The sequence below is a fragment of the Chiloscyllium plagiosum genome, unplaced genomic scaffold, assembly GCF_037043375.1.
Source record: "Chiloscyllium plagiosum isolate Xiang-an unplaced genomic scaffold, Cpla_swu_hap1 HiC_scaffold_4, whole genome shotgun sequence".
Lineage (NCBI taxonomy): Eukaryota > Metazoa > Chordata > Chondrichthyes > Orectolobiformes > Hemiscylliidae > Chiloscyllium > Chiloscyllium plagiosum.
Genome location: NW_028270142.1, coordinates 30,252,356 through 30,278,751, shown reverse-complemented (window position 1 = coordinate 30,278,751; position 26,396 = coordinate 30,252,356). Strand labels below are relative to the sequence as shown.

Sequence of the window (26,396 nt, the reverse complement as noted above, 5' to 3'; positions counted from 1 at the left end):
CGGTGGTTGTGCCTTCTGTTGCCTCAGCTCCAAGCTTTGGTCTTTGCTTCCTTTACATCTCTGCCTCTAGTTTTCCTCCTTTGAGACATTATGAAAACCTTTTTGATCATCTGACCTAATAGTTTCTTTGTGTAACTTTCTTTTCCAATGCTCCTGTGAAGTGTCTTGGACCTTTCCTTGCATTAATGGTGCTATAAATGTCTTTTTGAACATCAGTGAAAATTGGCATTGCTCTGATTCTTTTATTTTTACAGTCTGAGCCATTGACATGGTAACCACAATGTGTATCTTGCTTCCTGAATATAGATTTCTACTCAGTACCCAGTGGTAGATCATGAATTTGATGCGGTGGTTGTTGGAGCTGGTGGTGCTGGTTTACGAGCAGCTTTTGGTTTATCTGAAGCTGGTTTCAACACTGCTTGTGTTACAAAACTCTTTCCAACTAGATCTCACACAGTCGCTGCTCAGGTGAGACTTACTGATAATCTTTCATACATGCATTGCAATTAGTGATATTTCTGATTTGTGTTTAAATGTCAACAGTTGTACAAACTGAAGTCTTTCCTCCACCATAGTGATGGAGCTGTGTGAGTGAGTATCATGAGGGCTATTCAGAATGAAAATTGTCGGGAGTTGGATGACAAAGATATGGCTGTTAGTGCTCAGAGATCCAGTTGAACTGGACACTGGGGAAGATAGCTGATCAAGAAGTGGCTAGGTCCTGTGCTGTGGCTAGGACTGATGTTTGCTGATGTGATCTGAGCCAGTGCTATAGGATGTGGCTGGGTCCTGTGCTTGGATATCTGGTTGCATTATGCATTAAAGGACTTTGTTGGGAAGGTTGCGGCTGAATGGTGTGCCCGGCAAAATCCCGCATGCAGTAGTAGGATTATGGCAAGATAATATTTTGAGAGGTGCATGTCCATAAATCCTTGAAAGCAGCAGGACAGGTAAACAAGGTGCTTAAGAAGGCATATTGGGTACTTGCCCTTATTAGTCAAGGTATTGAATACATTATCAAATATGTTATGATGGAGCTATTATAACATTTAGGCACAACCAAGTACTGTGTGCAGTTCTGGCCACCATGCTATAGGAAGGATGTGATTGTGATTGAACTAAATATTAAATGTTGCCTTGGCTGGATCGATTCAACTACAAACAGCTAGGCTGGGATTGTTTTCCTTAGAGCAAAGAAGGCTGAGAGGGAATCTGATTAAGATGTACGATGAGGGGGGTATAGACAAGGCAGATAGGGTGAAATGTTTCCACTTAGTAGTGGGGTCAGTAACCGGGGGAAGGTAAGGAGCAGGAAGTTGAGAGGATTTGAGGAGAAAGGTTTTCACCCAGGTGGGTTTTGAGTAACTGGAACTCTCTAAATGAAAGGTTGGTAGAGGCAGACAGTGAACAACTATTTGGATGAGCACTCTGTACCATAAGCATACAAGGATTTGGGCCAAGTGCTGGCAATGGGATTAGAATAGATAGATGTTAGATGGCCCATTGTGTCTATGCTGATCAGAGAATCTCTGCATGCTGTTAAAACTCCATGACTTTCTGAATATTGAACTGGTCACCAGGTAAGCTTTTTCCCTTGAGTGAAGTGATGGGATCTTTTAAAGTTCATTTGCAAGGTGAGATGGAATGAGCAATGTAAAATCTTTATTTTAAAAAAAGCTTAAAAATGTGTTGCTGGAAAAGCGCAGCAGGTCAGGCAGCATCAAAGGAGCAGGAGAATCGACGTTTCGGGCATGAGCCCTTCGTCAGGAGATAAATTCTCTGGGGTCAGACCCAAAGCCACAATATTCTGTCTCTGATAAAAAAATGTTGCCTTTGAGCCAAGGCTGGCACTTTGCTGTATTATCTTGGAAAGTAATACCTTTTTAGATAGAAGTTCATTCATGTGTATGAAAACCAAAGTGGTTCAGATTTGGCAGTCTATATACTATCTTGTGCACAGACGTGAGTGTGCATGAGAAGCGCAGCAGGTCAGGTAGCATCCAAGGAGCAGGAAGATCGATGTTTCGGGCAAAAGCTCGCAAGTCCTGATGAAGGGCTTTTGCCTGAAATGTGGATTTTCCTGCTCCGTGGATGCTGTCTGACTTGCTGTGCTCTTCCAGCACCACTCTAATCTTGACTCTGATCTCCAGTATCTGCAGTACTCACTTTCATCCTGTAGGTGTGCATGAGTTGGGATGTAAAGCTGTAAATTGGTAGTTTGGGAGGGTAGTATCCATTCTATGCACAGTAGAGTGCAGAACTAATTATGAACTCTGTGGATGGCAGGGGATGAGAGAGGCTGTTTTTATGACAGAATGTAGAGTTTCCAATTTTGGGTTCTAGGCTGTGTATGTGTAGAGTTGGACTGTCTACAGATTCCACCTCCAGCTGAGGAAATGGATGTGTACTGTGAAGCAATAACTTCCCATTTAACAACTGAAGTAAATGCATACAGCCCTGCTTAGATTATTGACTAGCGTTAAGGATATATAGAAACGTAGCAAATAGGAGCAAGAGTAGGTAATTCATCCCTTTGTGATCCTATTCTGTCATTCAGTAGGATCATGGCTGAATATCCAACTCAGTACCCTGTTGCTGCATTCTCCCAATAGCCTTTGATCCCTTTAGCCCTAAGTGCTATATCTAACTCCCCCTTGAATAGAATCAAAAGTTGATCTAGGTGAGTCAAGTTTTCTTGAGGTTGAAATTAAGAAAAAGCAGTGGAGTAAAATCAGATTTACTTCTCTTTTAATCTGTTTCATCCTATGCTTTTTCTGTGTGTTTAATTTTAATGTTGATACTAACCATCTGTTTCATTTTCTCACTGATGATAAATGCTGACAGGTAACCAACAAATGAAAAGAAGGTTTAAAGAAACACTTGGTTATTTTTGCAGGGTGGAATAAATGCTGCACTGGGCAATATGGAGAGTGATGATTGGAGGTGGCATTTTTATGATACTGTTAAAGGATCTGATTGGCTGGGAGATCAAGATGCAATCCACTATATGACAGAACAGGCACCAGCTGCCGTTATTGAGGTAAATAAGCTTGAGATTTTTAAATGCAAGGTATTTTCTAACTCTGAAATGTTTAACGGGATGGTGTAGTAATTAGGTTAACAGCTCAGGTTGCTGTCCTTGAGACTTATGTTTGTGTCCCATCAAGATTGATGGGATGCTCATATTTTATTTCCGACTGCAATAAAAGTCCAATGATTTAGATTTAAACCTTTTAAACCAGATATTTTGGGGTGGGGATGGTGCATGTACGCAGCATTAAATTAACCGTTCAACCTGACTAATTGGTTGGTTGCCTTGGAATGGAAGGATGCCATATTTGGGCAGTAGCAAATTTTTTGAGTTTTCACAACGGAACAGTTTTGCATTTTTCAGCAAAATCACCAATCATTCTTCAAAACTCTAATGAATAACTGTTTAAATGCTTTTGAAAAGTAAACCCTTCATGTCAGGAATCAGCTTAATGAATCTTTTGTGAACTGCCACCAATTCTCGTATATTCTCCCTTAAATACAGGGACCAAAAACTGTACACCCTATTCCAGTGCAGCCTCACCGGTATTATATACTGTTGTTAACAAGACTTCCTTTTTAATCTCCAAAATTTAGAAATAAAGGTCAACATTCCATTTGTCACCTTTAATTACTTGCTACATCTGTATGATAACCTTTTTCAAGATCTTTCTGTGCTACAGTCTTTTTTGGAGTCTATTTCTATTTATATAGGAGTCTCTTTTTTGGTTCTCCCTACCAAAGTGCCTTGTCCTTTCTTACAAAAAAAAATCCATCTGCCATCTTTTTGCTCACTCACTCAACTTATCTATAGCCCCCTGCAGACTTATTTTATCCTCATCACAGCTTGTCCTCCCACCCATTTTAGTCTCTTCAAAGAAGGAACTGGAAATCTGGATCAAAAATAGAAATTGCTGGAGAAACTCAGCAGGTCTGGCAGCATTTGTGGAGTGAAAGCAGAGTTTAACACTCTTCAGAACTGAAGAAAGATAACTGGACCCAAAACCGGCACCACTCCCCACCTCTTCCTCTGCTACATCGATGACTGCATTGGCGCCACCTCGTGCTCCCGTGAGGAGGTTGAGCAATTCATCAACTTCACCAACACACGTTCCACCCTGACCTTAAATTTACCTGGACCATCTCTGACACCTCCCTCCCCTTCCTGGACCTCTTCATCTCCATTAATGACGACCGACTTGACACCGACATTTTTTACAAACCCACAGCTACCTGGATTACACCTCTTCCCACCCTACCTCCTGCAAAAATGCCATGCCGTATTCCCAATTCCTCTGCCTCTGCCGTATCTGCTCCCAGGAGGACCAGTTCCACCACAGAACACACCAGATGGCCTCCTTTTAGAGACCGCAATTTCCTTTCCTACGTGGTTAAAGATGCCCTCCAACGCATCTCGTCCACATCCCGCACCTCCGCCCTCAGACCCCACCCCTCCAACTGTAACAAGGACAGAACGCCCCTGGTGCTCACCTTCCACCTTACCAACCTTCGCATAAACCAAATCATCCGCCACCTCCAAAAGGACCCCACCACCAGGGATATATTTCCCTCCCCACCTCTTTCCGCCTTCCACAAAGACTGTTCCCTCCGTGACTATCTGGTCAGGTCCGCGCCCCTCTACAACCCACCCTCCCATCCTAGCACCTTCCCCTGCCACTGCAGGAAGTACAAAACCTGCGCCTACACCTCCTCCCTCCCATCAATCCAAGACCCTGAAGGAGCCTTCCACATCCATCAAAGTTTTACCTGCACATCCACTAATATTATTTATTGTATCCATTGCTCCTGATGCGGTCTCCTCTACATTGGGGAGACTGGACGCCTCCTAGCAGAGTGCTTTAGAGAACATCTCTGGGACACCCGCACCAATCAGCCACACCGCCCTGTGGCCCAACATTTCAACTCCCCCTCCCACTCTGCCGAGGACATGGAGGTCCTGGGCCTCCTTCACCGCCGCTCCCTCACCACCAGACGCCTGGAGGAAGAACGCCTCATCTTCCGCCTTGGAACACTTCAACCCCAGGGCATCAATGTGGATTTCACCAGTTTCCTCATTTTCCCCTTCCCCCACCTCACCCCAGTTCCAACCTTCCAGCTCATGACTTGTCCCCATGACTTGTCCTACCTGCCTATCTTCTTTTCCACCTATCCACTCCACCCTCCCCCTGACCTATCACCTTCATCCCCTCCCCCACTCACCTATTGTAATCTATGCTACTTTCTCCCCACCCCCACCCTCCTCTCATTTATCTCTTCACCCTTTAGGCAATCTGCCTGTATTCCTGATGAAGGGCTTTTGCCCGAAACGTCGATTTTACTGCTCCTCTGATGCTGCCTGAACTGCTGTGCTTTTCCAGCACCACTCTAATCTAGACCCCCAAAACATTAACAGTACTGTGTGTTAACCAATCTTCAGTCCACGTAAATACTTTGTCCCCAGTACTGTGAGCTCTTGTGCAATAAGCTTTCACATGGGACCCTATCAAGTGCTTTCTGGAAATGCAAATACATTGCATATATTGGTTTCCCTTTATTATCTCTGCTTGTTATGATCAAAGAACTCTTGCAAACTTGTCAAACATAATTTCCCTTTCAAAACCAAGTTGACTCTTTGATTATGTTAAGCTGTACAAAATGCCCCACACTTTCTTCCTTTTGTAATGGACCAATGACAGATGTCGGGTAACTGACCTTCAGTTTGAACAGGGGTATCATATGAATGGTTTTCTGATTGGCTTGAACCCATTAGAATTGAGTGAATTTTGGAATATTTTGACCAACGCTTCAATCATCTCTCTCACCACTTCCTTTAAAACCTTTGGAAGCTGGCCATCAGTTCCTGGTGACTTATCTGCCTCTGGTACCATAAATATTTCAAGTACTTTATTCTTCATGATAGAGACTTTTATCAGACCTTTCCTCCCATTTGCACCTTGCTTATCTGAGATCCTTGGAGTGTTTACGATGTCCTTCGCTGTGAAGATTGTTGCAAATTGTTGGTTGTTATCTTCCATGTTCAGTTCCCAATTACATTGTCTAAGAATACCATACTCTGTTTAGCTGCTTTTTTAAAAAAAATACATTTGGAGGAGAAATAAAATAGCAAGAGCTTTTACTTAGTCATAGAGATGTACAGCATGGAAACAGACCCTTTGGTCCAACCCGTTCATGCTGACCAGATATCCCACCCAATCTAGTTCCACCTGCCAACCCATATCCCTCCAAACCCTTCCTATTCATATACCCATCCAAATGCCTTTTTAAATGTTGCAATTGTACCAGCCTCCACCATTTCCTCTGGCAGCTCATTCCATACATATACCACCCACTGTGTGAAAAAGTTGTCCCTTAGGTCTCTTTTATATCGTTCCCCTTTCACCCTAAACCTATGCCCTCTAGTTCTGGACTCCCCGACCCCAGAGAAAAGACTTTGTCTATTTACCCTATCCATGCCCCTCATAATTTTGTAACCTCTATAAGGTCACCCCTCAGCCTCCGACACTCCAGGGAAAACAGTCCCAGCCTGTTCAGCCTCTCCCTGTAGCTCAAATTATCCAAATCTGTTCTGAACTCTTTCAAGTTTCACAACATCTTTCTGATTGGAAGGAGACCAGAACTGCACGCAGTATTCCAACAGTGGCCTAACCAATGTCCTGTACAGCCGCAACATGACCTCCCAGCTCCTGTACTCAATACTCTGACCAATATAGGGAAGCGTACCAAATGCTGCCTTTCAGTACCTTATCTACCTGCAACTCCACTTTCAAGGAGCTATGAAGCTGCACTCCAACAGTTCCTAGGACCTTACCACCTTCTTGCTAATTTACTTTCATAATCATAATCATAACTTATTTTCTCCCTTTTTTATAGATTTTTAGTCACCTGCAGTGCTTTGTCTGGGGGATAAAAACAATCAAGTCCTCCACTTTGCCACTCGGTGTTGCTGCTCTGTGTATCTTAATTTTTGATTGGATACCCTCCTTTACCACCTCTCACCAAATCCTTTTTGACCAAAATGAACCTTTGCTTAACATTACGAAATATCTACTCAAAAAGTCTGCCATCGCTCATTCACTCATTTATTTATCCATATATCTATTTGTGCCATCAGCTCATGTATCATATTACAATAATTGCTGCACACAAGAGGATCCTTAAATCCAAAATTACATATTAATTCCACCTCTTTACACATTATGAGATCTAAATTTGCACTCTACAAATTTGTCATCCATGTTACCCTTGCCCATCTAATTTTTGCAGTCAAATGCAGATTAAAACCAACCGTGACAATTGCAGTGTCCTTCTTACATGCATCCATATATGTATATTCTAAATTAAGCTCGTCCTTTACTGAGGGAACTCTTCTGGGGCCTATAGACCACTCCCACCCATGACTTCTTTCCCTTGCTTCTCCTTATTTCCACCCAAACTGATTCCTTTTGGCATCTCCTCCATTAAGAATTTCTGCCTTTATAGCAGAAACATGTCAGTAGCAGAGAACATTATGGGAGATGTTGAAGTGATGAGACCGATGCAAAGCAATTTGCATTTGTCAGCTTTTGAAGATTTGGGTCTGTGGAATCTAAATCCTTTCCTGGAAGAATGAGCTGTTAACAATTTTTGTGTTCTCTGTTTGCTCTTGTCTTTATACTAGCTGGAAAATTATGGAATGCCTTTCAGTAGAACCGAGGCAGGCAAGATTTATCAACGTGCATTTGGTGGGCAAAGCCTGCAATTTGGAAAAGGGGGGCAGGCTCACCGCTGCTGTTGTGTTGCAGACCGGACAGGGCACTCTTTACTGCACACTCTGTATGGCAGGGTAAGACATGTCGACTGATTGATTCTTTAAATATCTGTAGAACAAAGGGATAAATTTAGTATTTTTGGACATCAATCTTTCATCAGAAGAGTAAGGTTAAATTTCCTAAACATGAATATGTGTTTATTTTTCCTTCTCTTAAATAATTTGTATTTCTTTATCATCTTTAATGTAATAATATATTCCAAGTTATTGTACAAGAGTATTTACAAAATTTGACACCTTTTGCAATTAGATAATTGAACAAGGTTTAAGGTGCATAGTAAAGGAACAGTGTGTGTGTAAGGAATTTTTTTTAGTTTTCTGCATTTTTGATTGTGGGCTGAAATGGGGAAATGAATGCTTTAGAAACCAAGCATTTTGGAAGGATTCCTGTACTTTTTAAAAAACAAGTTAAGTACTTTACTCTGCAGTTTATTCAATCAGTAGTAGAATTTCAGTTTACAGACAAGTTGGGGCCAAGAGGCAAGTACACATGGAGCTTTGACTGGCAACAAATAGCTGATTACCAACTGATCACCAGTCCTTGGATCAATGACAAAGGCCTCCTGTCTGATGACGATTGTGATTGATAGCCCCCAACTCTTCAACTATCTGGTAGTGAATGAAATAGAGAGAAGCCATAAGGTGCAAGGGCGGGAGAAGCCATAAGGTGCAAGGGCGGGAGAAGCCATAAGGTGCAAGGGCGGGAGAAGCCATAAGGTGCAAGGGCGGGAGAAGCCATAAGGTGCAAGGGCGGGAGAAGCCATAAGGTGCAAGGGCGGGAGAAGAATCCCGAGGGATCACAGAGCAGCAAGTCCTGACAAACATAAGATACCATCTCCATAAACGCTGTCAAGTCTTTCCTCCATCCATCACACTTGTATATTTATTCCTGTCCAACTAATGGGATTTATCAGGGGGCTAGGGTTTTAACTAGTAGGGTTTTGTTGATGGTTCATAATTGGTTTTCTGTAGTTAGCATCTAGTTATTTGTAAAAAGTAGCAATTTTTGTTTATTACGGAAACCTGTTCTGTGCTTTCTGTCAATTTGTGTCTAAAAGACAGACAAATTAGGGAATTTTGTGCAATTTTTAAAATCTTCTAACTTTGTGACACCTTTGGGAATATTGTGGCTTGATTTTTGATGCACATCCCCAGTGAGGCATAACAAGATGTTTAGTTGGGGAGTGGGGGGAGGATTATAGCAGGTTAACACCTTGCCAGCTGATAACACAATCACCAGTGATGCTGCAATTGAAATCTTGGGTGCTTAAGAAACTAGTATTGGAATGAACTGCAAAAAGGGAAGAGAGTTTGTGACAGGGACTGAAGCCATTATCTTTAATCTTCTCAATACTTAATTCAAAGAAATTTCTCCTTGTCTGGTGCTGGCAGTCATGACAGATTAGAGACACTGGGGGTATCAAGTGTTGTGGAAACTAAGTGCTTATGATTTAGAAATCAAAATCTTAATTGCGTCTTCCTGCAAGTGAAGAATGCTGTCTAAATACATGATATTGTTAGTAACAATGTGTAAAGCTGCAGATTTTGAATAGTATCTTGTGCATTCGAGCTATAGTTGGAAGCTAAAATTTTAGCACGGAATGATAGGGCTGAAAAATATCAGTGGTCGCTGCTGATATTGACCACCAATCACTGCATTTTTATTGATCTCGTCTGAGATGTCTCAATTTTCTTAGCAACAAAATGTATAAGTCAGTCCTCCTTTCCGCTAAGAAACACAATGCTAGCATTGGGAATCAGCCTCAGTTTCTCACCTCAGAACTGCATGTTTTACTCAATGTAATAGTTGGTGCATGGAATCAAACAGTTGCTAAGAAGATGTGCAGAAATTTAAGGTAAGCCCACACAGCAGACTGCAGGAGCCCTTCAGCGAAAACAATGAAGTACAGAACTGATTTCAAGTCAAAAGTTCTAATGTTTACTTATTTTCTAATATTTTCTGTTGTGAGGGAATTCGATGTTAGTGAAAAGCTAGTGTGATAATGGAAGGAGGAGCAATCTGTCCTAAAGAAAATGCTTAAAATCCAATTTTGTTTTTAAAAAGTGTTCATTTACAGGATGTTGATGTTAGTGTCTAGCCTGACATTAATTGCAGCATGACCCCAGGTGCTGATGTTGAGAAGTGTGTATCAGAATGGATCCTTTTCAATTAATAGAATGGGTACAGCATTCCAGAAATGCAGTGTGTACATATGCACTTTGGGGGGAAAAAAGTGTCTTTTTATTGTGTTTTTAAAAACTGGGGACTGAAATGAAAGAGCTGTTTTAAAAACCAATGTTTTGAAACAGTGGCTGCAGTTTTGCAAAGATGTAATCTGTCACCCATGCCAGACACTGTGCAATTACTGCTTGTTCAACTAGTTTTTCCAGGATTGCAGATGATTGGAACTGAGGGGATGTACTGATGCAGCTTTTACTGGAAATAAGTTGATTGGTCTGTGGACAAATGAACAGTTATTGATGATGAAATCTTTATTTACCTGTTGCCAACTGAAAGATTGGTTCTCGAGTAACTAAACAATTTGAAGCTGAGAACGAGTTACACAGAGCAAGAAGTGTTCAGTTCTTCCCCAGTTCTGTTTCTATGTATCATCTGTTGTGAATAAATTAGAACTGATGTATTATACTGTACTTAGATTTCCAGAAGGCATAAAATAAAATGCCACATCAAAGGTTATTGTGGAAAATAAAAGTACACAATATAGGGGGTAACATTGACATAGATAGAGGTAGGCTAGCTAACAGGAAACAGACAATATACATAAATGGCTGCATTTCTAGTTGGCAAGATGTAACAAGTGGTATGCCGCAGGGATCAGTGCTGGAATCTCAACTTGATATCATTTGTATGAATGGCTTGGATAGGGAATTAGTTATGATTGCTACATTTGCTGACAACAGAAAAATAGGAAAAAAGGTGAGTTGTGTAGAGGACACAAGGAATGTATGAAAAGATATAGATAAGTACAGATCTGGCAAATAGAATATAATGTAGGAAAATATGCAATTCATTTTTGGTTGGAAGAATAAGGAAGAAGCATTATTATCTAACTGGGAAATTGCAGAGTTCCGAGATGCAGAGAGATCTGGATGTTCTAGTGCTGAATGGCAAAAGATTAGTAGCAGGTGCAGCAAGTAAATAGGGAAACAATCAGAATGTTATCGTTTATTGTGAAAGGGCTTGAATACAAATGCAGTGTTCATGCTTCGTTTGTACAGAGCATTAGTGAGACCTCATCAGGAGTACGTGTACAGTATTGGTTGTCATATTTAAGGAAGAATCTACATGCACTATAAGCAGTTTAGAGAGGTTTACTAGAATTAAATCTGGGATGAGTGAGATCCCTTATGAGGAAAGGTTGGACAGGCTAGGATTTTATCCGCTGGAGTTTAGAGTAAGCAGTGACTTAGAGCCCTGAGCCAGTAAGATTCTTTCTGAGAAAGGTGATATCTGTACACGTTAGGCCACAAGTGAAGTACCATGTGCAGCTCTGGTGACCACATAGGAAGAATGCAGAGGAAATTTACCATTTCAGTTAGAAGGCTGTGGGGGGTTTCAGAAATATTTTTCATATTGAGGGTGTTGTAAGTCAGGAGGTCACTACCTGAAATAGTAGTTCAGTCAGGAACACTCAAAGCATTGCAGTCGTATTATTAGAACCCTGGCTGATTTTTTTTAAAAATTATTTTTATTCTATTATCACTTTTAAATGATGAGCTGCAAATGACTGTTAGACTTTAAGACCGCTTGTAGAAAAGGAAAAGAACAGACAAAGCAAACTTTGTTTGAATGAGGCCAGGCCTGAAGGCTAATTGCTGACTGAGCCTTGATTTTAAAAGGTTCGAAAAGACAGTGATCCTAGAAACAGAATTCTGTTTAGACAGATGGTAGAAGTTGGCTGTTAATGGGGTCAGTATGTGGGAATTGGTTCCACTGAGCCTGGAAGAGACCCTATGTTCAAACAGGTGTCAAGCTGTTGAATGATAATGGAAGCTTCACAAAGAGTTAATCTATCTGGGCAAAACCAGAGTTAAAGTAGCTTTTTTGCACTTTATTTTCTGAGATGGTTCTGTGTTGCTGCTAAGACAGCATGAAGATGTGAAAGCTCCCAGTCTAATGTTGTAGGAGACCAAGAACCAGGAGTCACCTTAAAAATAAATGGTTGCTTCTATAAGACATGAGATTCTTTCTTCAAGAGTCGTGCAACTCTGCTCTCACTGCTCTTTGAAAGCTTTGAATATATTTTTACGGCAGAGGGAGGTTGCTTGAGGAATTTGTGGAATGAAAGGTTAATGGAGGTATGCGGGAATGTTAAGTAATCAGATCAGCTATTATCTTATTGAATGGCAGAGCAGGCTTGAAGGGCCAAGCCACCTGCTCCTTTGAATGTTTGTCTCATGACTTGCAATCATCATCCCTCCATCAGTGATTTAAAACAATTGTTAGGAATATCAAATAATTTTTGCATGTATTGGGATTAAAATTTAATCCCCTGATTAACACTTATCCCTCCATTACTCTATACAGAGGAACTTCAATTATTTGGAATTCGATTATCTGAAATTCAGATAATCTGGCAAGATCGCAAGGTCCCGATGCTTGGCTAAACAATGTTTTCCAGCATTCGATCAACTAAACGAAATACTCCTGCCTGTGTCCTTTGGGTAATCAAGCTTCCTCTGTATTCCACCCCTATATTCCAAAGAAAGTTGCTGGAAAAGTCCTGTTAATTTCACTGATTGCCTAAATGACTTGCATTGTTTTTCTAGTCTTCCTTGCGCAAATTGCTGTCAAACATCGATATGATAGGTCTGGCAAGACCTATTGCATACTGTAGTCCAGCGAGCAAACCCAATTTACAGGATGGTACTGCTCTGACATCCTGGCACTAGCAACTGGATGACATCCAGTGACATTAATGTAGCATAGAAGGTAGTTATTGAGTTTATTCTTTTGGGGGGGAAAATGGTGCACTGTGTGCCATTTTCTGGGTGTGAGTTTCTGTCTCTATCCTGTTCATGTAGCAGGTCTGCAACCACTTTGTTGTACTTTTAGGTAGATCTAGTGACCGCCAGATATCAACTTTGGATAATTTAAATATGCAGGCAATTATCCAAATCTGTTGCTGTGAATTTTGAAAAACTAGAAAGAATATGCATAATAAGCTCATGATTAGTTTTTTTTTCCAGATCTTTGACAGCCTCAACAATGAAGAATTAGTTGTAAAATTATTTATTCATATTCTGTATAGAACATGGAGGAACAGGAGAATTCCACATTATTGCTTGGAAAGCTGCTCTGTACACGACTCCCGTACAGCTTCTGCATATATTGGAGCTTGTAATGATCCTCGATTGAGAATGCCTAACCCTTGTCCCCATATTCATCATTCATTTACTCAGTGTCTCTGGTGTCTCAGTTTCAGTCAGCTCTCTGCAAGATGCTCTTCCCTCAATGCTGTTCCCACTTACCTCATTGCTGCTGATGCTAGTCTGAAGAAAATTTTGGGCTTCATATGCACCCAACCATTCCTCTTCTCCTATACCCAACCACAATTGTCAACAGAATGTCAATTTTCATGTCCTGACTCTCCTCCCCACCAGACCCCATCTTAATATCCTGATACCCTGTCCCTGAGAAATATCTTGTTATAATTGGGTTCGATTCTCCTAAAATTCTGGATGGGAGATTTGTCTTCAGGACACAGAAGTTTAAGTCAGTTGAATCTGGCTGAATGTTTGAAAAGTCTATTGTCGTTGTCATAATAGAGGTTAGCTGTTTTGTTTAATTTGTTAATTCTGCATGCACGCTTCACTGGTGCAGCCAATAAATTAAAAAAAAACATAAGAACGTAACATAAGAATTAGGAGCAGGAGTAGGCCTTCAAGCCTGCTCCACCACTCAATAAGGTCATTGCTGAGCTTTTCATGGACTCAGCTCCACTTAACCGCATTTTGACCATATCCCTCAATTCCTTTTTTTTTTTAAAAAAGTATCTACCTTAGCTTACTGAAGTAGTGTCAACTACTTCCCTGGGCAAGAAATTCCATAGATTATCAGCCCTCTGGGTAAAGAAGTTCCTTATCAGTTCAGTTCTAAACCTGCTTCCTCTAATCTTAAGGTAATGCCCTTTGTCCTAATTTCATCTACCAGCGGAAATATCCTCTCTATTTCTATTTTATCAATTCCCTTCTTAATTTTATATATTTCTATAAGATTCCCCCCCTCATTCTTCTGAATTCCAATGAATATAATCGCAATCTACTCAGCCTCTCCTCATAAGTCAACCCCTCAACTCCAAAATCAACCCAGTGAACCTTTTCTGTAGCCCCTCCAATGCCAGTACATCCTTTCTTAAGTAAGGAGACCAAATCTGCACACAGTACTCCAGGTGTGGCCTCAGCAGCGCCTTGTATAGCTGTAACATTACCTCTCTTCTTTAAAACTCAATCCCTTTTACAGTGAAGCACAAAATTCCATATGTCTTCCTAATTACTTGTTGTACGTGCAGACCAACCTTCTGCAATTCATGCACAACACCCAAGTCTCTCTACAAATCAGCATGCTGCAACTTTTTACCATTCAGGTAATAATTTATTTTGCTGTTATTCCTATCATAATGTACAACTTCACATTTACTACCGTTGTATTCCATCTGTCAGACCTTTGCCCACTCACTCAATGTATTTATGTTCCTCTGCAAAGTTTCACAGTCCTCTGCACACTTCGCTCTGCCACTCATCTTGGTGTCATCAGCACATTTGATACTGTACACGTGGTTCTCCAACTTCAAATCATCAATATAAATTAGAAATAATTATAGTCCCAACACAGACCCCTAGGCACACCACTAGTCATTGATTGCCAGCCAGAGTAGCACTCATTTATCCTCCCTGTTTGCTGCCTGTCAGTCAACCAATCCTCTATCCACTCTAATATTTTACCCCTAACACCATGCATCCTTATCTTATGCAGCAGTTTTATGTGCAGCACCTTGTCAAAGGTCTTTTGGAAATCTAAGTATAGCACATCCACTGAGTCCCCGTTGTCCACCTTGCTTAAAATGTCTTCATAGAATTCCAAAAGATTTGTGAAGCATGACCTGCCCTTCATGAACCTATGCTGTGTCTGTACAATGGGACAATTTCTTTTGAGATGCCCTGCTATTTCTTCCTTGATAATAGACTCCAGCATCTTCCCCACTACAGAGGTTAAGTTCACTGGCCTATAGTTCCCCATCTTTTGTATACTTCCCTTGTGGCGTCACATTTGCTATTTTCCAATCTATTGGGACTGCCCCAGAGTTCAGCGAATTTTGGAAAATTACTGCCAGTCCACCTGCTATTTCTCCCACCATCCTTTAGTACCCTGGGATGCATTCCATCAGGGCCAGGAGTGTTATCTATCCTTAGCTCCATTAGCTTACCCAACACTAACTTTTCCATAATGATTGTTTCTAGGTCCTCACCTACCTTCTTCTCTTCGTCACTTACTGGCATGTTGTTATTAGTATCCTCCACTGTGAAGATCATTGCAAAGTACCTGTTCAATGCCTCAGCCATTTTATCATATCCCATAGCTAACTCGTTCTCATCCTCTAAAGGACCAATACTTACTTTAGCCACTTCTTTGTTTTATATATTTATAGGAACTTTTGCTATCTGTCTTTATATTCTGTGCTAGTTTCTTCGCATACTTCCTCTTCCTTTTCTTTATAGATCTTTTTGTGGCTTTCTGTTGACCTTTAAACTTTTCCCAGTCTTCTAGATTCTTGCTGGTTTTGTCCACTTGGTATGCCTTCTCTTTCACTTTGATAGGCTGCCTTAATTCCTTAAACACCCATGGCAGATTACCCCTCCGCTTACAGTTCTTCCTTCTCACCAGATTATACTTTTGCTGAGCACTTTTGAACAATTTCTTTGAAAGTCCTCCAATGCTCGTCAACTGTCGCACTATAAAGTCTCTGTTTCCAGTCTGTTCAGCAATGTCCTGTCTCATTCTATCATAGCCACCCCCCCCCCGCCCTCCCAATTCAAGCACAGGACCTTGGTATTGGATTTTATCTTCACACCATGCAAATGTATTTTAAATTCAACCATACTGCGATCACTCCTTTCAAGAGGATCCCTGATTATGAGGTCATTAATTATTCCTGTCTCATCACATAGGACCAGACCTAGGATAGCTTGCTCCTTCATCAGTTCCATTCCATGCTATTCAAGAAAACTATGACGGATACACTCAACAAACTCCTCCTCAAGGCTACCCTGACTGAGCTGGTTTGACCAATCTACATGCAGATTAAAATCCTCCATGATAATAACCGTACTATTTTTGCAAGAATTAGTTGTTATTTCCTTGTTTATTGCCCACTCCAATGTGAGGTTAAATATTTTCTTATTGCATATAAAAATTGACATCCAGTATGTTGAATTTGATTTCTTAAGAATTGTTGTGATCTATATATAAAACAGAATCAGAAATTTAAAAAGATCAAATTGTGAAGCTACTTGAAACACTATTTCACATCACATGGTAAATCTGCAACCAGTTTGCTAACCAGACACCACTTTTCAGTGGAAATGTTCATATCCTTGAGCTAACAACATGATAACTCTCCAAGTATATTTTCCCCACAGTAATTAGAGCCATGTACAATTTAACTAATTTGCAAACTTCTGAGAAAATGTGTTGCCCTTTTTGGTCTTGTATAATTGGAGTTGTTGTAATGTGTTTCTGCAGTCATTGCGGTATGATACCAGCTATTTTGTTGAATACTTTGCCTTGGATCTTCTGATGGAGAATGGAGAATGTCGAGGTGTCATCGCATTGTGTATGGAAGACGGTTCTATTCACCGATTTAGAGCTAATAATACTGTGCTTGCCACTGGGTAAGAATGTGTATTGTAGACTAACTGACTTTCTGTCCTGTTGGTGCTGATTTAAACTTGGCACAATTCGCAAGCACGCCTAAACTGTGGGGACAATCCTGGTCTTTTAGATGAGATATTGAACCAAAGCCTGTTCAAGTGCACGTTAAAAATCTCAAATTACTAATTGATGAATTGGACATAGTATGTCAAGTGTCTGAGCCAGGAAGACCTCCCTCAGTCCAAAAGATGAAATAGATTAATAAATTATTTGTTTCCTATTTTTGGAACTTTGTCACTATCATTGAGAAATGTCAAAACCAAATGTGCACACCAACGAATCATAAGTATCTTGTTGGCTGTTTATTTGGAACATGCTGTGAACATAGCAAGGTGCTACATAAAAGTATTTTTTTCCAAATGGTAAACGATTTGCAAAAACGCTGTCAGCCAAATATAAGAATTGGTTGACATACATTGCAAGCTGAACAAAATTCTTCCTATTTAAAGCCCCAGTAGTATCGCAGTTACCTTGTAACTCCCTGTGCAGAACCAGTGGTTTGAGAAGCACCAGCACTACATAAAAATTGTGTTGCCTAATGGATTCAAGATGATTTAAGTCCCGGATGAAAATCATTCAGAAAACAAATCAATAAAGCTGTGAAGATTTTTAAGGTGGAACAGTACAACCTAAAATTTAAATTCGACCACTCCAACTTATCACTGCAGTTCTTGTATTGAAATTATCCGAAAATATTGCAATTCTTTCTTCAAATGAACTCTAAACATAGGTTAGTGGGGAGGTTTTATTGTCATGGTAAGTCACTAGACTTGCAAATCCGGAATGTGGGTTCAAATTATGCCATGACAGATGGTGAAATTTTAATTTAATAAAAAGCTGGTCTAGTGGCAGCTAGTAACCACTGTTGATTGTTATAAAAACCTATCTGGTTCACTAATGTCCTTATAGGGAAGAAAATTTATCATCATTACCTGGTCTAGCCTACTTGACATTCTAGATCCACATTGATGTGGTTGTTTCTGAACTGCCCTCTGAGCATTTCAAGAGAGATAATAAGTGATGACCTAACCAGCAACGTCTTGTGAATATTTTTTTTTTAAATTGTTTTTTTTTAAGGCAAATTTTAATATTAAGTTGTGACGAAAGAAGTATAAAAGAAGAATTTATTTTTCAAACTCAAGAAAAGGGACTTTAGGGAAAATGTTTTCACACGGAAGGTGGGTTGCCAGAGGTAGTGGTGGGAGCTGGTAAAATTATAACATTTTAAAAGGCATCTGGATGGGAACATGTACAGGAAGGATTTGGAGGGATATGGGCCAAATGCTGGAAAGTGGCATTAGATTGATTTAGGATATCTGGTTAGCATAGCCGAGTTGGACTGAAGTTATACAACTCTGAGACTTTATAGGACAAAGGAGCACAAGTAGACCATTCAGTCCATTGAGTCTCCTACACCATTCAGTGAGTTCATGGCTGATCTGATAATCCTCAGTTCCTCTTTCCTATCTTTTACTCAACTCTTGGTTTCCTTACTGGTTAAAAATCTGTCAGTCTCAGCTTTAAATATACTTAATGATTCAGCCTCTACAGGCCTTTGCAGTAAAGAATTCCACAAGTTCAAAACCTTCTGACAGAAGAAATTCTTCCTCCTCCTCCTCCTCTCCCTCAGTGGGTTGTGAATCTTGTTCATCAACTGTCTAGTTCATCAACATCCTACAGCAGTGCATTTGCCACTGTTACATTAGATCTTACATCCAGAATAACACTTGATACATTACGTTGAATCAAAAGCAAGAGTTGATCTCAGACTCAAAATGTTAACTCTTGTTTCTGTCTCCTCAGATGCTGTGAGACCTGCTGAGTTTCTCTAGCACTTGGTTTTTTTTTCAGTCTTTCAGTCTTTTACTTTTATTAAAATGTTCTAAATTTGAAATTAAGTGCTAAATTCAGATGACACACAAAACAAATATATACAGAGGCACGAATGTACAAGCACACCAGTGCTGGACAGAAAAAGACCGGCTGGTCCATCTATCCTGTGTCATAAAGTCATGAAGTCTTGTGCATCATATTAAGAGGACCCTATTCCTATGTGTCAAAATCTCCTCTGAGATGTGTGTTCAAAATTCAAACCAGTTAGGTAGTGGATAGATAGTGGGGGCCATGGGGAGAATCCTGAAAACTTTTCTCTTTTGAGTCCTCAAGGTGATTTAGAAATAAAAGGTCTAGGACACCACTCATGTTAATTGATACTGCTTCTTGTTTGGTGCGGTCACAGCCAGGAATTGGTTGTGTGAGCTAAAAGCAGGTCTGACAGCATCTATGGGGTGAAAGCAGGGTTAACATTTTGAGTTCAGTGATTCTTCATCAGAACTGATAGTAGCTTGGAAAATGTGTTATGTATTTCTGCTGAAGACAGTATGTTGGGGAATAAGGGGATAGGTGAAGATGGAGCCTAGAGAGATACATAAAAAGAGTAGGCAGCCAAGGGGTTTATTGATAGTAAGCCAGGAGAGAAGAGAAGAGAAGCTGAAGCGATAATGAGAGCTGAGAGTAATAGAGAATGTTTGTCAGGTGTCTTTTATAGCTATATTGGGTCTGTGTTCTATGCACTCTTTCTGATTTGATTGCATTGTCTTGTCTGTGTTTGTTACTGTTATCTTTGTGATAAATGGAAATGGGATTTGAGGTTCGTCCTCATCTCCCTGGTTGAATGGTGGAGTTTGGGGTTTGGCTTTGCTGCCCTTTCCCCTGTTTTTTTGTGAACTGCTGCTTTCTGTTTATTGTCAACTATATTTTGTACGGTTTAATAAAATAATAGAATGTGTAGACTGTGCTGAAAGCAAACCATGTCATGACAGGATCGGGGCGTAGGGGTGTGTGTTTTTTTTTTACAATAAGGCAAACGATTGGATGGAATCAGGCTCTAAAGTTATTCAACTCTATATTGAGTCCTAAAAGCTGCAGGGTCCTCAAGTGGGAATGAGATGCTCTTCTTTGAGCTAGCACTGAGGCTCGCTGGAACACTATGGCAGGTCCGAGACAGAAATGTTGGTGTAGCAACATGAAGTGGCAGCGAACTGTAAGTTCATTTTTACGAATAGAACATGTGCTGCAAAATGGTCACCTAGTCTGTTTATTGACTCCCAATGTACTGGAGACCACACTGTGAACAGTAGTACGCTAGATTGAATGAAGCGCATCCTCTCAAAGTTCTTAGGCTTTCTCAGTCAATCTGGAACATAAGTCTAGACTCCAGTAGTCATCCTGGATAAATGTCAGAAACACAATGGAGGAGTTGTTTGTTCTTCAGTTTGCTTGCACTCAGCATATTATTAGTGAAGCATTTCAATTCATCAGGTCATTATCAGGAAAGCAGAGTCAAGGAGGGAGAGAGGACTTGGGTGATGGACTGTCCCAGACTGATGTAAGGATATTGAAACAGAAGGCAGCCATTTAGCCCTTTGCCACTGTCCTACCAGTTAACTAGATCATGGCTAATAGTCCAAAGAAAGCACAATTTGATTGCAAGATGTCCTGAGCAATTGTAAGTAAGTAAATGCTTTTGCTTGTCATTAAACTGTTGGATCAATGTTTGTTCTGTTTCGCAGTGGATATGGAAGAACTTACTTCAGTTGTACGTCAGCTCATACAAGTACTGGAGATGGAAGTGCCATGGTCACTCGAGCTGGGTTACCCAATCAGGACTTGGAATTTGTCCAATTTCACCCCACAGGTGCGAGATTGCTCCTAGTGCCCAGTATATACTTCTAATTTTATATTTTTCACTTTTTTAATGAAGATCCTAGAAGGTTTTATGGTAGCTGCGAGAGGTATACAAGTAACATTGTTTTCTCAGATTATTGATTGCCAGGGCACTTCATCTATTGAATAGGTGCTTAAATAAGATTCTGTTTGTTTTGAAGCTGTAAGAGTTCTTGACTTTGCGTTTGTATACCATGAAAGGTAAATTTTGATAACAAAACTCATACCTTTCAATATGGTAAAACATGTTTGTAATGTGTAATTCTTTAAAACAAAACAAAGGTTTGCATGCAGATTGGTATTGGCTCTTCACAATCTGCCTTTCTGAAGTATAACATGGAGTATAACAGGTGTTTCATCTAAATGTGGAGGTTAAAAATTTGGAAAATTTTTTTGGAAGAAAGCCAAAATCCTAATGGTCACTGGGAAATGACAAAACACGTATAAATTGTCAGGATCAAGATTAACTTCTGATATCAGAATCTGAATCATATGATCAGGGAAGTGTATATGTGGACTAAAGGGTAAATCTTTCCCAAAGAGGAAAGATGATCTTATGCCTTTCATTTCTAATAAGAAGTAAAATCATTAGTGTATTCTCACTGATGGGATTTAAAGATGTTAAGTGTTCGAGATCTTAAAGAAAATGCAAGACTTATGGAGTAAACACCCATATTTAGGCATTGGATTGTGAAGATATAGCCGTTAATGGATACTTATTGCTGTGTGGTCCTGTGGACAAATCATATTTGGTGCATGGCTTTAAATGCAGCTTGTCCTAAAGTACTCTACTGTAATCTTGTGAAGGTTTAATTTTCTTGTTTTTAAAAAAAAACAAAAACTAAAATACCAGCTACCCTATTAGGCGGTTGGAAAAATATATGATAGCATTGTTCAAACAAAAAGTTAGTTCTTTTTAGTGTCTTGGTCTTCATTTACCCTTTAATCAATACCAAAAAAATTATCTTGTCATTAGTTTGTTTACAGGAGCATGCTGTATGTAAATCAGCTGGCATATTTCTTATGTTTAAACCGTGGTGATAATGCACAAGATTACAGTAGAGTAATCCGGAATACAAAGGAGTCTTCAATAGCTTGAATGTATAATCTTCAAACTTGAAAGTGACAGTCTTATCCCCAAGCCAAGGCTGATTCTTATAAATAGAGTTGTGCTTACAGTGCTTTGTGGCAATGTACAGTAATTGTGACTGCTGTTCTGTTGAATTTGTGTTGACTGCTTACGTGATTTATTACACCAGATGTTTCGCTGTTTTATTTGTATCTTGAATTCAAATAGTGAAAGCTATGTTCGTTGCACACTCTAGGAATTTATGGTGCTGGTTGCCTCATCACTGAAGGATGTCGTGGTGAAGGTGGAATTCTCATCAACCGTGAGGGAGAGAGATTCATGGAGCGATATGCTCCAGTTGCAAAAGATCTTGCTTCGAGAGATGTAGTATCACGATCTATGACCATTGAAATTCGTGAAGGGCGGTAAGCTTGAACCCCTCTAGATTTGTTTTCTTTTGTGAAAGTAAGAATGTGCACTTAACCTCTCCCTCTCTCTCATATCTCTCATTACTCATTTACTATTCACTCAAATGTTATGCTTAGAAAGAAATTACATTTATAGTGGATGCATCAATCTCCTGTTGCTTACGGTTGTAAGAGTAACTAACTGTAAGAGACTTGATTTGTAACCACAGTCCAAAAAAGAGCAAGAGCAAAGTTCACTCCTGGATTACATTTTTATTCCTTAAAATCAGCAGGAAAATGACACAAAATGGGAGCACAGACTGATGGCTAGAACATTTCAGAAACTTATTCCTGATCCGCATTAGCAATTTATATGGTGCTGAACCAACAAAGACTTGCAAACTCATCAAATGTTATAACAACCACTTGTATTGATGAAGCATTCCATTGTAGAAAGATAACCAAAGGACATAATAGGAGGGGATGACAAAGAAATTAGAAAAGGGATAGATAAAATAAAATCTGAATGCCCCTGCATACCAATTGCTGAAAGTTCACATGCAGGTGGAACAAGGCAAATGATATATTGGCCTTCAAAATAAGATCATTTGAGGACAGAAGCAGGGATGTCTTGCTCGAATTGTACAATATCTTGGGGTGAAACCATCCCTGTAGTATTGTGTGTAGTTTGGGATTCCTTATCTGAGGAGGGATGTTCAAGCTATGGAGGAAGTGCAACGCATGTTTTCCAGATTGATTTCTGGAATAGGAGGACTGATGTATGAATAGAGCCTGGATTGATTAATCTACGATCATTGGAGTTTGGAAAAACAGGAGCGGGGAGATGGGGTTGGTGGGAGGTGCATCATGGAGTTGGGGAGTGGGGGTTGTGTAAATGCAGGCAGGATGTTCCAGAATACCAGGTCACTGTTTAAGGATACAGGGTATGCCATTTAGGACTGGGTGAGCAGTTTCTTCAGCCAAAGATTGGTGAGCTTGTGAAATTTGAATTCTCTGCCACAGGAAATTGGTTGAGGCCAAAACATTTAATGTTTTCAAGAATAAGTTTGATATAGTTCTTGAGGATAAAGGGGTCAAAGGGTGTGGAGAGAAAGCATTAACAGAATTCTGATGGAGCAAGTTCAGAGCTCCCAATGGCCTTACTCCCAACGAATGAAAATGCTTCTGCTTTATCCGATTGGGTCCTTCATGTCATACTTCAAGTGCTGCCTGATATCAAGGCCAGTTATACTCCCTCTCTTCTGGAATTCAGCTCTTTATACCACATTTAGGCTAAGCCTGTCATGGTTTTTATTGAATATTAGAAGCATGGGTGCCATAAGTGTCTAAACTGTACCTTCTCTGAAATATTTTCTGTGACCTTTGGCATTTGTCATCACTGTCTCGACAGAGGTTGCGGCCCTGATAAGGATCATGTGTACTTACAACTGCACCACCTGCCCCCTGAGCAGCTTGCAATGCGGCTGCCTGGTATTTCAGAAACTGCTATGATTTTTGCTGGCGTGGATGTTACCAAAGAGCCAATTCCAGTCCTTCCTACAGTTCATTACAATATGGGAGGTGTCCCCACCAACTACAAAGGCCAGGTAACAGCAATATTTTGGATTGTATTTCAATGAATTCTGTACAGGTGGTCACACTGTTGCCTCTGAATAAGCAGATTATGAATTCATTCCACTTTTCTTGTACCATACTTGTATATCATTATAGTTATTTGTACTCTCATAACTATGCTTTAAAAAACATACTTTGTGCTTTGGGCTCATGCAAAGTTGCACATTTTTGGCAATATAGTATTTTTAAAAAGTCAAGAATGTGAGAAGGTGCATTTCCCACTTTAATTTTTTTTAAACATCTGTAATTGTGTCTGACAGATTATTTTAAAAATTCTTCACTCTTCATTCATTGTGGTGTTATTATTAACCACAAAATACACAGACATGAGAGGCAGATGTGTTTTGTTTGTGCGGGGTTAGGCCCCTAAAGTGGAGCCCTAATGTGAAGGCAGTAAGCAAACCAACTGGACTCCTGTATTGTGTTGATGCCAAAGAAGCCTTGCTTATAGTTGATGACATTGTGAGTGCCTTTGCCTTTGTCTTGTTCCTAAAGGCTTCAGCGTGAATCAGATTAGACTTGACTGTAAAGTCTCAAAGCATGGAATGTGCCTCGTCCTCCAAGAACCCTTTGGCCACAGCTGAAGATGTGTAAAATGAAACTTTGTTTTAATATAAAACCAAAACTGCATGCATTATTGTTATTTACCAGTATATATTTAAATTTAATGATATATGGTAGGATACTGAAAAGTTGCATAGCTTGCTGTAAGTACTAATATTAGAATGTTCATTCCGCATAAGTTTCTTTTTAAATTGCCCACTGTAAAGGAAATAGTGTCAAAATTCAGGATGTTAAAATGTGATAAACAATACTTCAATGTGCATTTTGCCTCTTGCAGGTGATTAACCACACAAATGGTAAAGATGCTGTGGTTCCTGGCCTCTATGCCTGTGGTGAAGCTGCATGTGCTTCAGTTCATGGAGCTAACCGACTTGGAGCAAATTCCCTCCTCGACTTAGTGGTATTTGGCCGTGCCTGTGCCCTGACCATCGCGGAAACTTGCAAGCCAGGTATGATTTGTTACTTATTTCATTGTCAGTCAGTTAGTCTTGCATTCCACTCTAGTTCACAAAACCTTTGAAACTTTATTTTGATGTTAATGTCTTTGTTTTAAAACAACTCAGAAATTAGAATTTAACCAGAAATAATATATTTCCGAGTTGAAATCTGAACACCGAGTGCTGCGTTTATCCAGAACAAATAATTTAATTGAGCCTCGTATGGTCCATAATGGATGTCATGGATGTCATAGAGTCATAGAGATGTACAGCACGGAAACAGACCCTTCAGTCCAACTCGTCCATGCCGACCAGACATCCTCACCTAATCTAGTCCCGTTTGCCAGCACTTGGCCCATATCCCTCTGAACCCTTCCTATTCATATACCCATCCAGATGCCTTTTAAATATTGCAACTGTACCAGCTGCCACCTCTTCCTCTGGCAGCTCAGTCCATACACGCACCACCCTCTGTGTGAAAAGGTTGCTCCTTAGATCCCTTTAAAATCTATGCCCTCTAATTCTGGACTCGCCCACCCCAAGGAAATGACCTTGTCTATTACCCTATCCATGCCCCTCATGATTTTATAAACCTTTGTAAGGTGACCCCTTAGCCTCCGCCACTCCAGGGAAAACAACCCAGCCTATTCAACCTCTCACTGTAGCTCAAACCCTCCAATCCTGGCAACATCCTTGTAAATCTTTTCTAAACTCTTTCAATTTTCGCAACATCCTTCCAGTAGGAGGGAGACCAGAATTGCACTCAATATTCCAAAACTGGCCTAACCAATGTCCTGTATAGCCACAACATGATCTCCCAACTCCTATACTTTATGCTCTGTCCAATAAAGGAAAACATACCACATGCTGCCGCCTTCAGTATCCTATCTACCTGTGACTCCACTTTCAAGGAGCTATGAACCTGCACTCCAAAGTCACTTTGTTCAGCAACACTCCCCAGGACCTTACCATTAAGTGCATAAGTCCTGCTCTGATTTGCCTTTCCAAAATGCAGCACCTCACATTTATCTAAATTAAACTCCATCCGCCACTCTTCAGCCCATTGGCCCATCTGATCAAGATCCTGTTGTATTCTGAGGTAACCTTCATCGCTGTCCACTACATTTCTAATTTTGATGTCCTCTGTTCACATCTAAATCATTTATCTGAAATTGATGCTTCTTGTTGACCATTGCCAAATAAATTTAATGAGAGCAGGATGGCATATCAGGCTTACCAAAATATGAGGTGTCAACCTGGCAAAGCTACAACTCCACTTACTCTATTGCATTCTGTTTATGTTGTTTAGAATGCAGGAAGTGTTCCCACAACTATCATATCTAAGCTCTGCAGACCATACTGCATCCAGTAATGAATGGTGATTGGCAATTCTAAAACAAAATTGCAGGAGGCGCTCTACAAATCTGTGTGAGCCCAGCACGTAGTGCAAAAGACAATGCTGAAGTATTTATAATCATCTTTAGCTAGAAGTGTCATGAGGTCTTCTGAACCACAGTTGATAGACTTTACTCATGTGATATTATGAAATGGCTGAAAGCACTGGATACCACAAAAGCTATGACCATCAATGTAACAATAGTACTGAAGACTCGTGCTGCAAAACTAACTGTGCCCCAGCCAAGCTAATCCAGTACAGCTGACATCTACCCAACAATGTGAAAGATTGTCCAGTTATATCCAGTCCACAAGAGGCAAGACAAACTCAACCCAGTTACTTACTGTTCGA

At 40.2% G+C, this 26,396-nt stretch overlaps 1 protein-coding gene across 2 annotated transcripts in view; it reads left to right on the top strand.

Moving 5' to 3' along the window:
• The window catches only part of sdha (succinate dehydrogenase complex, subunit A, flavoprotein (Fp)), a 48,099-nt gene that overhangs the window by 8,178 nt on the left and 13,525 nt on the right, over positions 1–26,396 (top strand). For both annotated transcript variants that reach the window (XM_043688951.2, XM_043688950.2), the window contains exons 3-10: positions 307–468; positions 2,897–3,040; positions 7,709–7,873; positions 16,623–16,771; positions 20,384–20,508; positions 21,863–22,031; positions 23,425–23,620; positions 24,490–24,661. In XM_043688951.2, coding sequence (XP_043544886.2) covers positions 307–468; positions 2,897–3,040; positions 7,709–7,873; positions 16,623–16,771; positions 20,384–20,508; positions 21,863–22,031; positions 23,425–23,620; positions 24,490–24,661 — 1,282 coding nt within the window. The remainder of the gene's footprint in view (positions 1–306; positions 469–2,896; positions 3,041–7,708; positions 7,874–16,622; positions 16,772–20,383; positions 20,509–21,862; positions 22,032–23,424; positions 23,621–24,489; positions 24,662–26,396) is intronic.